At 42.6% G+C, this 13,983-nt stretch overlaps 1 protein-coding gene across 4 annotated transcripts; it reads right to left on the reverse strand.

Moving 5' to 3' along the window:
• Nucleotides 1–3,919: 3,919 nt before the first annotated feature.
• LOC129601479 (uncharacterized) lies at nucleotides 3,920–9,029 on the reverse strand. 4 transcript variants are annotated; one of them, XM_055500301.1, is made up of 6 exons: nucleotides 8,818–9,029; nucleotides 8,554–8,745; nucleotides 8,120–8,178; nucleotides 7,079–7,124; nucleotides 5,877–5,980; nucleotides 3,920–5,135 (listed from the first exon to the last, which is right to left on the reverse strand). In XM_055500301.1, the coding sequence occupies exons 5-6, from the start codon at nucleotides 5,974–5,976 to the stop codon at nucleotides 4,339–4,341; spliced, it is 897 nt and encodes a 298-aa protein (XP_055356276.1). In that variant the 5' UTR covers nucleotides 5,977–5,980; nucleotides 7,079–7,124; nucleotides 8,120–8,178; nucleotides 8,554–8,745; nucleotides 8,818–9,029; the 3' UTR covers nucleotides 3,920–4,338. The 4 variants fall into 4 exon arrangements, with proteins under 4 accessions (XP_055356276.1, XP_055356275.1, XP_055356277.1 ...); XM_055500300.1 differs by lacking the exons at nucleotides 7,079–7,124; nucleotides 8,120–8,178 and having other exon boundaries at nucleotides 8,554–8,742; XM_055500302.1 differs by lacking the exons at nucleotides 7,079–7,124; nucleotides 8,120–8,178 and having other exon boundaries at nucleotides 8,559–8,745.
• Between the last annotated feature and the right edge of the window lie 4,954 nt (nucleotides 9,030–13,983).

Raw genomic sequence — 13,983 nt, forward strand, 5'->3', positions numbered from 1 at the left:
TGTTGTGCGCGAAAACGGATTTCCCGCCTCTGTATACATATCATCTGGCTACATATCATCATGTCAAAAAAATTTAAAAAAGTGCTTGGAAATGCGCGAAAGCGAATAACCCCGTCGATGTACACGAATTTGGTGCTATGTACCGGGTCAAATCCCTTAATGCCGCACTTTTGCCGATATCAGTATTCTGTATGCGCTGCATATTGTAAGCATCCGTCTGCGTTTGCGTATTTCGCTCATTGTCAGATTCTTTAGATTCTCGTACATAAAGCAAGCGCTATCAAGTTGCAATGAATTTTTGCCTGGTCGAAACGCCGGCAGAATTATTTTCAAGGACATGCAAAAATAGGTAGAAGTCTTTACCTAAAGTGATTCGTATCTGTGTAACGTGTACAGTAAAGGGTGTAAAAGTACAGTAAAGGGTCAAAACATTTCTTATATATTCGTTTCTGCCGGCCTTCTGAGCAGGCAGAAAGCGTACGATGATGACAGTTCTTATTGAAAATTGACGTTCGACACATGTTGCCGGGGAACAGGGTTGCATTTGCACTTTGTTTGGTGGATCGTTTAAGCGAATGTTCTTCTATTTACTGTAGTCAGGCACCGACTACCTGGCAGTTTCCTTTAACCGGGCCGCCGGCGGGGAACGGCAGCAAGCTGTAGGCTGTACTGGAGTCACCGCAGCTGCATACTTCACCGATTAATTTCGCTAAACGCCCTATGCTGTTCTGTAGGGTAGCTGATATTTATGCACCCTCAAAAATTGGATTAGCGCTGATTTTATCAGCCTAATGAGTGGCTGGAGATACGTTTGTCATATAGTGGACGGCGCGCTAAAATTGATCAGATTGAGTGCTTGTAACCGACAGCAGTACAAACTTCCGGCTGTTTAACGTGCTTCATGTACATATGCCCACCTCTTTTTATGTATAATGCTTTAGTATTTTCGTTTTCCGATGAGCGGTTGGCGCTTTCCCTTACTTACATAACTGGGAAATATTCCATAAGCCGGATTCATGGATTTCAGCTGGAAGCCAGCCGCCGATGCTTGCGTCCTCGCGTCTGTTGGAACACACAGGCATCCGCTGCTGGCTACCGATTGCTGGGATTAGCAGCGCTCCTGACGGCCAACAAGTGCGGATGTGAGAGTTCCTGTTGAGAAGGAATTGACGATGGGCGTTCTGCATATTTGCGTGGACTTGCCACTCGAATATGGGGATCGTTTCTCGTGAACTTTTTTCTCAAAACAGCACAGATGTCTTGTCTGCCTTCCCAACTGGGACCAGCTGGAAGAATTCAGGGCGCACTAGCTTAGGGGCCGCTGCACAACGCCGCTTACGAGCCCGCATCCGATTCCTCCAGGAGTCAGTTTCGAGGATCATCGGCGGTGGCGCGCAGCCACCGCTGTACGGTACGACTTACGTTGCGTCGATCAACTTCCGCGGTACACTTTACTGTTACATTAATGCAGTACCGCCAGTAAATTCAAAGCTGCTAATAAAACTCATTTAAAAAGTAATTAGCGACGATACTTTGTCAAGTTAGCCGGCACATTCGCGGAGAACCATGTATGCCCACCGCCTCCCACTGCCGTGCGGCTCACCTACCTAGCCGGCGGCAGTCCGGTGGGAATAGTTCGTGCGCTTTCGGCGGAAGTGGAGAACATGATTCCTTCTTGTACACGCTGTGCACGGTATTTGATTTGCAGATGATTATGATAAGCGCATTTCCCTTGTCAGTGTTGCTGCCGTGGTTTGTGCGCCATTCAACGGCTGTTTAATGTTTTAGTAAATACCGGCCCGGAATTAGTGGTGGGCCAGCCCGGCCCTGGGCCGCGGCCCGAACGGCCCGGGCCGATTTCGCCCCGGCCCTTTTGGGAAGGCTGCGCCGGGGCCGCGGCCCTCGGCCCGGGCCGTGGCCCGTCGTGGACGTTTAATATGAAAAAAGATGTAAAAAAAGAAAAAATTTCATTGGGGTTTACTGAAATTTAGTAGCTTTCGATGAGTTTTTTTTAATTTTCACAGCATGTTTCTAGGCGAAAATCCGTCTATTTTTCTTTTTCCGTTAAAATACCCGCTGTAGCCGCTTGAATAATGACATCAGGGAATGAAATATTACTGTACTGCAAGACGGCCCAGGCCGCGGCCCGGATCGGCCCGCGGCCTGGGCCGTGGGAACGACAGCCCGGCCCTCTTGCTCGGGCCGGGCCGGGCAGACCCAACACTACTCGGAATTACTGTATATTAGTTACGTTGGTACTTGGTAGGTACACAGTAAAAGTTTTGAGTTTATTGAAAAGGGATGCATGAACACGACAATGTTGTCGCATAATTCAGAGCAAAAGGTGGTAAAAAGATGGTACTAGCAGGCAACGGTGGTATAAAGGTGGTAATAAAGTGGTATTATAAAGTGGTTCACATAAATTTTTGAATTTCATATTATTACATCATAAAAGAAATGTTTTAAATGCATATATTGTATAACTCAAAAACTCTATCTTTTCTATATGGATATCACATATACAGTATGTGATTTTCTATGTGGATATCACGTATACAGTATGTGAATCGTACAGTATAAGCATATATAAATAATGTGTGACCTTTGTATATACGTATGCAATGTATGCAACTATGCATGCAATATATGTAGACTGTGGTGTATATATAGCAGTATACAGGAATACTGTTCACAAAAGCAGTTGCCTGAAAATGAAAATTAATGGCAACGTTCGGGGGGTTTACTCGCATTTCTCCTAATTCTTCAGAAAACCATTATACAAGTAGTTATGCAGGCCAATGTCAAAACGCCGGCAGAGTTTTGTGCCGACCGAATTTTTGTGTGGTCAAAACGCCGGCCGAATTTCCTGCCGGCAGAATTTCCTGTGGTCAAAACGCCGGCCGAATTTCTTGTGGCCAAAACGCCGGCAGAATTTTTTCAACATTTTCAACTTTAGGCTAAAATAGTAAAAAATATTACCTGCCTCTGGGTACACCTGCCATGCGGTGTATAAGAAAGATTTGGGCATTCTACACTTATAATTACACAAGTATCTTCATCGGCACGATTTTAGTGTTGCTTTGACAGCGTGCTTAAAGACTCGCGAAAGAAAATACAGAAACCGCGCAAAAGATAAAAAAGGTGACAAGGTGTAACAAGGTGATAACAAGATAAAACATAACAAGGTGTTACAGAAATAGATATTGCTGGTGGTAGCTTGCTGGTCGAAATCTACGGGATAGGAACTTTCGGAAGGAAAACAGGATGTAGCAAAAATCATCCGCAAGATTTTGACCAGTAATGTTGGGAGCGTTCTCAGAAGTTCTAACTCATCTCAGGTACGATTCAAAAGGGATCAGACTAGCTCACTACGGTTTTATTGCCGCAGTGTCATTGTTGAACGCCTTGGTTGTCTCTTTTGCACGTCCTTCGTGTTCTCTTCCGAGTTTTAATTCGGCCGGCGTTTCGGTCACAAGAAATTCGGCCGGCGTTTTGACCACCAGAAATTCTGCCGGCAGGAAATTCGGCCGGCGTTTTGCCAACACAACAATTCTGTCGGCAGGAAATTCTGCCGGCGTTTTGACATTGGCCGTTATGCATACAGACTGGTACATATACATAACAGACACAGGAAGGGCAATATCACAGAATCGATCCACGGCAGGCTGGGTGCTGCTATGATCAGCAGATGCACTTCCAAGGTCGAAACAATTTGGCGGCGGGACTGTTGTTGCATTTGACTACAATATAAGTTGGTAGTGGCACTTATTAACACGAAGCGCTAAATGGATATACTTTCAGTAGGCGGCTCTCAGTACAAATTCGCTATCTTGACTGTTTCTGTTTTTAATCTGTACATTAAAACTACTTACTTTGCCTCGTAGCAAATGACAACAAAGACCGAAGCAAAGGAGCAGAATTATAAACATAATACTAACAATTATATAGGGGGCAAAAGTAAGCGTGTTCCACCGTTCCCCTGTACTGCTGCCGTCACCAGACTGGACTTTGACGTTGTGGCTGAACATGGCGCTTACGTACCGCGCCAGATTTAACCATAATATACTATGTACGTAAAACGCATGTTTCATTCATAAAATATGCCAGCTCAATTGAAGAAATTTTAATTTGAAATTCAGTGCGCAAAGGACGAGTATGCTAATGCAGAATGACCTGTTCGCGCACTATCGGTAGGATAAGTTGATATAAAGGTGACAGAAGAACTGTTATTTATAACTGAACTTCCGGTCGGCTCCTTCGGTGGATAAGTAAAATGTATAAACAGAAACGTGCACCGAAATCCGGTCGAGTTGCTGGAACGCTGCTGGTTTGTCGTCCTCACTGCACCGTCGGCGTAGAATGGACGTATGCCGACTGGGTAAACCATTGACCTCGGCGGACATCCGTGCGCAACCAGCAGTCAACGCGCTGCCGCGGCGACCAGAGGCTTTCCTCCTCGCTCATGCTGATGGTCAGTGTCGTGGCGCAGAACGTTTCCGTAGCACCGGGCGCCGAAACGTGGAACGTGACGGTGCCGTTGCGCAGACCGGGGATGTGCCCGCCCAGCAGCGCCGTATAGGGCGCCGCAACGAAATGGCCGTTGTACTTCCAGATAAAATGCAATTGGGGTGCCGTCTGGCTGCAATCCACATTGCGCCCGGTGCACGTCATGGAGAAATGCTGCAGTGACGTGATGACGTCCCGCAGCGTCGGCACGAAGAAGTCGCTGGCGCGTGGCTCCGGCTGCAGGTAGAATTCGCGGAGGGCGGAAAGGTCACCGTTGTTCGTCTGGAAGCACTCCACCGTCCCGCCGGAATCGCGGCTGACGTTGTAGATGAACAGGTAGCTCGTGTTGAGGGCCGTCGTTTGCCCGTACTCGTGACCTTTGGTGGAGTGCGGAATTGCGTCGCCGTGGATGGTGGCGTTGTGGTGGCGCCAGACGATCCGCTGCGCCGCTTCGGGCGTGGCCACTTCGCAGAAGAACGCCTTCCACTCCCCCCACGGGACGGAAACTGTACCGGGCGGCGCTGGCTGTGTTGGTTGTACGGCGTCCTCCAAGTCAGATAGATCAATGATGTTATTCGTCATGCGGACTTCGGCCCGCCGCGCCATCTTTGCGGCTCGCAAACGCTGGACTGCAATGACGAAAAATTCAGTAGGTTTAAGGTTGAATGGTTGAACGTCCGCTCACATTCAGGGCAAGATCCCAATCCGAAGCAGCAGACACTCACAATAACAACAATTCTCCAGAATACATAGTAATCTCTGTTCGGTGCACACACGGTAGGTTTTCCGGTGACCATAACGGTAGGCTACCGTCAGGGTTTTCATCACCGTTAGAAGTTTGTGTGTTCGCTAAGCACAACGATAACGCTCGATACACAATTCGGCTCGGGCTCGGTCCGGTCTCAATAAATAAAAAATTGTGAAGTGAATTTGCAAGAGCGTGACCAACCGCTTGTGAGAGGTAGTTTGAGTAAACAGACGACTTCCGGTGTGTTAGTCCCTTACAAAATAAATTGTTTCTGGATGTTATTTCTCTTTTATTGCTTGCTCAAAATATTTTATTAAATAGAGCGATGTTTTAAGTGCTTATTTCTTTTGACAAAACGGTAATCCACTAATTCCACGGCTCACAAGAATCTACCGGAGATGCCCAACGATACCAACGCTTTCTATCGTTATCTACGATACGGTACAGGCAGAAAAACGGTAAATTTGTGGTGAGTCACACCGTTATCGTCACCGGAAAACCTACCGTGTGTGCCCCGAACAGAGACTAGTGTTTCAGATCAAGCTTTAAACAATAATACAGTAGCTTCAAACAAGAATGACAACACACACCGTTTGCCGGGAAAGTGCATGGTGGAGCTTACCGGGGTTCTGGCCTCCGAATATAAAGCCGTATACGCCGCATCCGGATGCACTGACCAGCGTTATTAGTAAGAGGAAAGTGTAGTGCATACTCGGCATCATCGTTCTGCGAGATGCATCAAAATGCGTTTAAGCGGTTTAATCGATTTTAGCTATTCGCTTGAATCCCATCACATATCGAAATCTAAGTATATAATTGGTTCCAAACTTCCAATAAAGCAGTCGCCATCGAAATACCATAAAGCGATAAAACGCAAGCGCTCGCGCGCCACTTTACGGTTAAAATTTAAAACTTTGAATAAACAACCAAGAATATAATATGTTTGCACTGGAAAGACAGTGGCGTAACTGTGCATAATTGTATGTACCTGTGCTCGTGTGCGTGCGGATGTTCTTCTGAATTATTTGATTTCCCAAGCGATCGAAGCGATATATTGGGTCGTGTTTGTACGCAAACACGACCCAATATCTCGCACTAGGGAGAAAGCGGTTCGAGATTTCAGTTATCCACAGAAAATTATTGGATGCGTCATCACTATCCTGAAGTCTCCCCCGACAATATTGTCATGTAATGATGTAATAGCAGTTTGGGGAAATTCCTAGTTGTTTTACTTAGTAAAAGTAAATAGTAAAACCTTACTTAGTAAGCTCTTTTTGGGTTTTACTAATCAAGTAAAAAGTGTCCCTACACAACGGAAGGAGCGAAAAAGTTTAAGGAAGCTTTAATGTTATAAAAATTGTGATGTTTTTAATTATCTTAAGATACGGTGCACCTCAGGTGAATAAATTACTAGTGCAGTAAAAGGTAAGTAGACTGCAAAACAGAAAAGTTAATAGTAAGTAAAAGTAAGAACAGCCGAGACGCGAAAGTAGTAGTAACAGATACAGAATGGAGAAAGTTTAATTGGCAAATACGAGTAATTTAGTTTACTGTCTGTCAGCAACAAATATAACTTCGGCCGACAGCACCAAAACTCTGTCAAACTCTATTTTTAGGCGGCCGACAGTACCAAAACTGTAACGCGGCCGACACTGATAGTACCAAAACTCTGTCAAACTCTCTAGATTCAAGTTTGCCAGTCCAGGTTTTCTTCTGTAAATTTCGCTGCAGCGCAGACGCTATCGAGCTCATCATGTGCGAGTTACTTGACTGTCGGATCATGGGATGGACTGTATTATAATACTTGTAAATGCAATCGCTTACCTGTAGATGAAATGTTGCTAGCAGATTTTATTCGCTATCGTGGCACCTGCAGTATTTACATGGATAAGGGAAGTGGCCCGGTACATGGTACCAAATTCTTGTACATGCACGGAAACCTTCGCTTTCGCGCACTCCCAGACACATCTCTGTTTCGGTTTAAGACATTTTGTTTGTAGCCAGATGATTTGTATACATTGGTGTGAAAGCCGTTTGTGCGCGCAACTTCCGGTTCGGGAGTTATGGCTGTATGAAAATTCCCAAAAGTTTATATGCATTCAGGTGTACCAAATGTCTCATTATGGACCGATCAACTTCAAATTTTGCACGTAAATGCACATGGCCATGAAGATCGTTTTTACATCGATCCAGACTTCCATGATTTTTTTCAATTTTTAAATTTTTGAAATTCATTTTAAAATTTTAAGAACATGCTAGAACACTGGATCGGTTTAAAAACGTTCTTCGTGGTTATGTGCATTTACGTGCAAAGTTCGAAGGAGATTGGTCCATAGTGAGACTTTTGGTACACCTGAATGCATTTAGACTTTTTGGAATTTTCGAACAGTCATAACTCCAGAACCGGCGCACAAACGGTTTTCACACCAGTTTATACAAATCATATGGCTACAGAATGCCATAAACCGAAACAAAAATGTGTTTGGGAGTGCGCAAAAGTGAAAGTTTCGTTGCTTGTACTGTACACGACTTTGGTACCATGCACCAGGCCACTTCCCTTAAGCAAAACAAAATCGTTTCGACGGAAAAATGCACTACTCGATGTACAAGATTTTCTGCGTACTACTAAAATGGTCTTCAAGTAATGGTCTTTATATTTACCGCTGTGTGAAAACAAAGATTGCATAGAAGTATATTGGTTATTCGTTTTCTGTGGAAATCTAACACGAATAGTAAATATTAGATTTTATTAGTAATTACTAAGTTTCTTAGGTATGAGCTTAAAACCAGTAAAAAACGCTTTATGTATGAAGCTTCAAACCATTAAAAATGCTTTTAAATACAACACTGCAGAAATTTCCATACCTTCATCCGAAGCCAACAAAATTACAATATTTTCCAGAAGTTTCTTAATGGCTCGCTTTCTAAATCAGAATTAAAATTTCAGCAGTTAGAAACTTTCACGGGTTTAACGAAAGATTCGGCAGTATGGAACCAGAAAAAAGCCGCCTGGTCTAATTTCTTAGTCCAGCTGTCCGATATCGCAACAGCTAGCAAAACTACTTCAGTACAATTTCCAAAATTTCTTGGTCGCTTTTGCTTATGTGATGGGCAGGGAATAAAATTCCATGCAACGCTAGTGTTCCAATTACCCAATAGACGTTTTCGGAAGGTGCGGCCGCCGGACGCACGAGTCACAGTGAAAAATTATTAAAATAACATTGATCCGAGAGGCTGAATTGGCTTTGGTAGTTAGCCTGATATTATAGTCATCTGAACCTAACCATGCTTTAGCATACCATACTATGGGTGAATGGGCGTCCCAACATCCTTATAAGGCGTCGTTCAAGTGTTACAAAACCGAAAATTTCCAACGTCTCGACCACCACCACCCTTTTGGCATCTTTATCCATTTCTCCGCTTTCGGGGAAAAATTTGCATTTCAGGTCCAATGTCATATTTGCAGTCAATTAAAGTGAAATGCAAATCTTCTAGAAAATTCCATCGTCAACTGTGGATTGTGATAATATAACAGAATTCTAAGCTTCCTTCATGAAGCTTACCCGTAGCCGTAAGTCCTATACTTGCAGTAATGAGTTTTAATTTTCGCACTGGGTTGTGATTTGCCCATCGCATTATTTATTCGGCGTAATTTACGCGGGGTCTGCTAGTTCCTTATAACGTATAAAAAAATCAAGATTCATGATAAGAAGGTTTGGTAAATATGGACTTGTCTAAGACCACACTTTACTCAAACTCACTACTCGATCTATAAAAAAACAAAGCTAATCATTTTCGAATGGTAAAATTGTATGTATAGTTTATCATGGTTTCTTACGAGTATATTAAAAAACAGCCGTACTTTGCGACTGCTTTATTCGGCTAGTTATTTCGAAACCTTACTTGTGTTGTTGTTGTTGTTGTTGCTTCCTTACAGACACAATGATATCCATGGTTACAGTAGGTACGCTTTAGTCTTCACGCCTATTATGCATTGCAATAATTTTTCTTATGCTTTGCTTTGCTTATGCTTTGCAATAATTTTTCAACACTTAATTAAGCCTCCAGCGGGCGGTACCCGAAGGTGTCCGAGCTTGAAAATCGGGATTACCCTATGGAAAATTTCAGTAAAGAAAGGGAATTTTTTGGGGGCTTGTGCAGACCATAGGTCAGCGGTGGTGAGTGGTGACTATGTCGTTTGCCAACACTAATGCCAATGGACCGTCTACTGCACACAAGCGTTTAATTCTGTCAATGATGAGGCAAACAGGAATTACGTGAAAAGCAATAACTTTATAAATAGCACAAAAAAGGTACTTTAAAACAGGATGGAAGTGGTCAAGAAACTGACCCCTGGCCAGCAAAAAATTAAAAACTGTAAAATCCCGTTTCCATGTTTTTGTCCACTACTACAGACAGAATATCGAATATAAACGATGCTATCGATGTTTCTTCCCAAGCCTTTTATTATACTCATTTATGAGACTGCACGTTATTTTTGAAGTTTAACATTACATTTCTGGCGCTTGTATACTGCCCGCAATGTCCGCGCTTACACTTTTCTGGGTGTGACAGCAGGTGCCATTGCAAAAAAAGCGGCACAAATGGTTCAGCTGCAGTGGTCATTAGCGCTTAATCGGATATTTGTGGTCACTAGCACTTTGGGGAATGCGTTAGCGGCCGGAAGTAGTTTGGCTGCCGCTAAGGTCAACATCATTAATGTGCACGCTTCATTGAACCATTACGTAACCTTTTCAGTACACATGTGCCGAGCGCGAATGCGCGATGCCTACCTTGCCTTAAGATGTATACATTATTACATCTTAATAATTTTGGGAATGGAGAAGTAATTCAATATTCGTACGTTAACCTTAAAAATTTGTTTGAAAAATCAGGCACGCGGCAGAATAGATTAGGACGCTCTTGGAAAAAATACTGTAACCCCGAAAAATTTTTAAAAATCTTCAAAAACCATTCAGTACTGAGCTGATGTAACTAGAATACAACTACGGGTACATTTCTACAGATAATCATTGTATTTCTCATTTATCGACATTATTAGCTTAGTAGCAACTGGGGCAATTGTTGCATTACCTGTGTGTTTCAGCATTTCTACGTTTGAAAAATAATGAAAATAAAATTTCAGAAAATTCCGGCAGTCATCCGGAAGTTAGAAAATTGAATTACTATAATCGACGTCCTTACTTGATTATTGTACAGACTCACTATTTTTGAAATTCATTTTAAAATTTGAAAAAAATGGTAGAATGCTGGTTCGGTACCAAAACGATCTTCATAGTAATGTGTGTTTTCGTGTAAAATATGAAGAGCATCGGTTCATAATGAGGCTTTTGCTGCACCTCCGCGCGTTTAAACTTTTGGAATTTTATTTCATTAATAACTCCCGAACCGGATGTTGCGCGCACAAACGGTTTTTCTGCCTAAGTAAGTAATAAGTATACAGATCCATTGGCTACAAAATGCCATAAAGCAATGCAAAAAAGTGTTTAGGGGTGCGCGGCAGCGAAAGTTCCCGTGTATGTACCCGAATTGGTACTATGTATCGGGCCAAATCGCTTAAGCGGAGGGTTTAACCCAAACGTTTCCAACCGTTCAGTCAAGTTTTTGATTAGTTTAGACAATTTTGTACTTTTTTCGTTTGATTTTATGAAATAAAAGCTACACTTTCCCTGATTACATATCTCGTAGATATGTTTTATTCCAGTCGGAAGCCAGCCGCCGATGTTTGCGACCTCGTACCTACCGGAAATTGCAGACATCTGCCGCTGGTTTCAGACTGCTGCATCCGGCATATTCAGCCGCGACACTGGCACATTCTTCGAAATAGCATTATTACGCGTATTTGTGATGCAATTATAGTAAGTGTTACTAGACTAATTTTATTTGAATAATCCCTTCATAAGATGATGGAAATCAAATTTTTTAATTCACGTTGTACTAGAAATTCGTGTTCACACGTTTCTCGTATACTGCAGAGAAAATTCTACATCCGCATCAATATCAGTCAGAATTTATATGTCAAGCAAAACTGCCCGTTTGATATCATTAAGAGCTCCTTTAATAAATCTAGCTGTAAGTCCAGGTATTCGAGCAAGCCAGAACAACGAGTCCGATTAAACGGACGATCAGTCTAAGTGTCTAATTCACTAGTTGTGGTCGACCCGCATTAAGAACACTGGATCTTGCCCGCAGGGGAGGAAATTATCAAATAAGCGACCGCGTTTTAAATACTCTGCGATTTGTTCGATAGCGGAAAGGATTAGTTAACCGTTTTTTCATGTTAAAGCTTGTACCTACGCTAATTTCAACAAAAAAAGTCAAATACCATAGCATATATAGAATACCAGGTATTATTGGTAATATCAGTGGTATTAACTGGTATACCAGTGGTATAAACTGGTATACCAAAATACCAATACCGTAGAAACGCTCAAGTGCCTGGTAATGGCTGGTATCAACAACCCTAGATTAAGCAGTACGAGCGAGTTGGAAATGATTCTAGAAAACTTAAAAAATCACGAGCGATATAAGCACAAAATTTCCCGCTCGGGCAGGGCTATACGTGCTGGTGTCAGTTAATTGCTCTGCTGCACTAATTAGCCTATTTAATAAAATAATAAAAGGTCATCCTTAGCCACTCCTTCAGCAAGTTTTCTCATTCCTGGCGCAATAAAACAGTCAATAGCTAGGCGTATATTGCAACAATATTATAATTTTATTAATTTGTATTTTTTATAAAAGTATAAAAATGTGAGAAATTTATATAAATAAATTTATAAACAGCTGCTTATGTTTATTTTATAAAATACTGAAATACGTAACTAATTAACGAAAGTCAACAACATACCGAAATCAAAAATTTAAGTTCCAAGTAAAGTTAGAGTCAGCATGTTCTCTAGATTCTCGTACATACCGCTACTGTTATCCAGCGGCGGTGACATTTTGAATTTTTTTCCCAATGCCGACTCGGAACTGCTAATGTACAGATACAGTACATATAAAGCACAATTACCGAAAATTAATCAAATTGGATTGGCTGAGAGCTGATTTCAACAGCTTGATCAGTGCTGAAGATGCGTATGTAGCCCGACTGATGGCGGGCAAAAACTGATCAGACTGAGGTACTTGTGTGTCTACCGAAAGTTCGAAACGACAAAGCGTAAACTACATATGCAATGTAGTAATAACAATAACGGACAATTTGAGCGAGATTACTGACGAGTGACGACTGTTAACTGTTAAGCGTGTTTTTTCCTTGTATGCACTTTCGGGCTGGCTGCAGTTTGTACAAGCCTGCTGTGTCCATTCGTTGATTATGCTCCCGGAAACATTTCCTGATAATCCCGCGTTGCTTCATCGTGGCCAGACTGCCGGTAACTTAGGTCAGTGTTGTCCTTTAATCGGTGTCATTCGCTTTCTTTGCTTTTTGCATTAAGTATCTTCCGAGAAACAACGCCAATATGCCTTTGCCATCTGCATACGTACCGGACGAGAGCTCCTACTAAAACAGATGTTACGATGTATCCTCCGCAAAACTGTGGAATTGGTCTCCCTGTTTTGTGGAAGGTGCCACGTAAGGCTGTCCTTTTCACCGTTCGCGTCACGTGTCCGAAAGTCAGCCGACCGGAAGTCATAGTACATGAACTACATTTCATGGCGCACGTCCGGCCATCCCTGTAACGCCGCTTACCCGCTAACCAGTCGACCGTGGAAAGATCGCAAGCAACCCAAATGAAATTTTTTATTGATTCACATTCCGTTAGATAAGGTTTTGTGCGAACCTAACGCTCCAACGGTTAGCTGTCAACACGAAAGTGGTATCATATAATTATCGGGCCATTTTTTATGCGAAATGTGTAGCGCCGATTCGGCGTTTTTTTACCTTTCTTGTCTTTGTAAATGTTACTACTTAATCGCAAACTGCCCATAAATTGTATAACTTGTTTACGCAATTTCCTGCCACTCCAGCGAAAATCAAGCTCAAGAAGCTAATTGCAAAACAGCGGTTAAACTTCCTAAAACGTAAAAGGATCACGTAAATGAGCGAGCCGCCGAAATATCATTCTAGATAGTTCCACTGTTTTTTATTAGACAATAGATCCACCGTGCATTTAGTTGGCATTACTGATTTTATCGGTTAATGTAGTTATGGGATCCGGCGTTGTTATGCTGAGACGTAAAATAAATGAATAAATGATAAAGATTCTACTGGAGCTGGTTGATTATTATTTCTGTTACATATTCAGTCATGTTCCTTAAAGTCTCTTACGTAGGATAGCGCTGCCGCCATGAAGTGGCGGTTAATATTTTCCAAAAGCCGACGCGAAACTGCATCACACTGTAAATTCGTCTAAAGTGCAACAAACCCACGGAAAATCAAATTATTCGATTGGCTTAGCGTCGATTGCATCAGGTCGATTAATGCTGGAGATACATATGAAACACAACTGACGGCGCGCTTAAACCGATCAGATTCGGTAAAAGAGCATTGCTCCCCGACATTTCCGGCTGGCGGCAGTATTTATATATTTATTCCGGCCATCTTCATTAGTTGACTACGCGGCAACATATACTCGTATTTCTGGAATATAATCCCGCGTTGCTACATAGACTCGCTGTTGCGGCTTACAACTTCAGCCTTTTCGCCGGGTTTCGGCATTATCTTCAGTATGGCTGTTATAACCTACGATGCGGTAGGCGTAACGGAT

The sequence above is a fragment of the Paramacrobiotus metropolitanus genome, unplaced genomic scaffold, assembly GCF_019649055.1.
Source record: "Paramacrobiotus metropolitanus isolate TYO unplaced genomic scaffold, Prichtersi_v1.0 Parri_scaffold0000239, whole genome shotgun sequence".
In the NCBI taxonomy this organism is placed as follows: domain Eukaryota; kingdom Metazoa; phylum Tardigrada; class Eutardigrada; order Parachela; family Macrobiotidae; genus Paramacrobiotus; species Paramacrobiotus metropolitanus.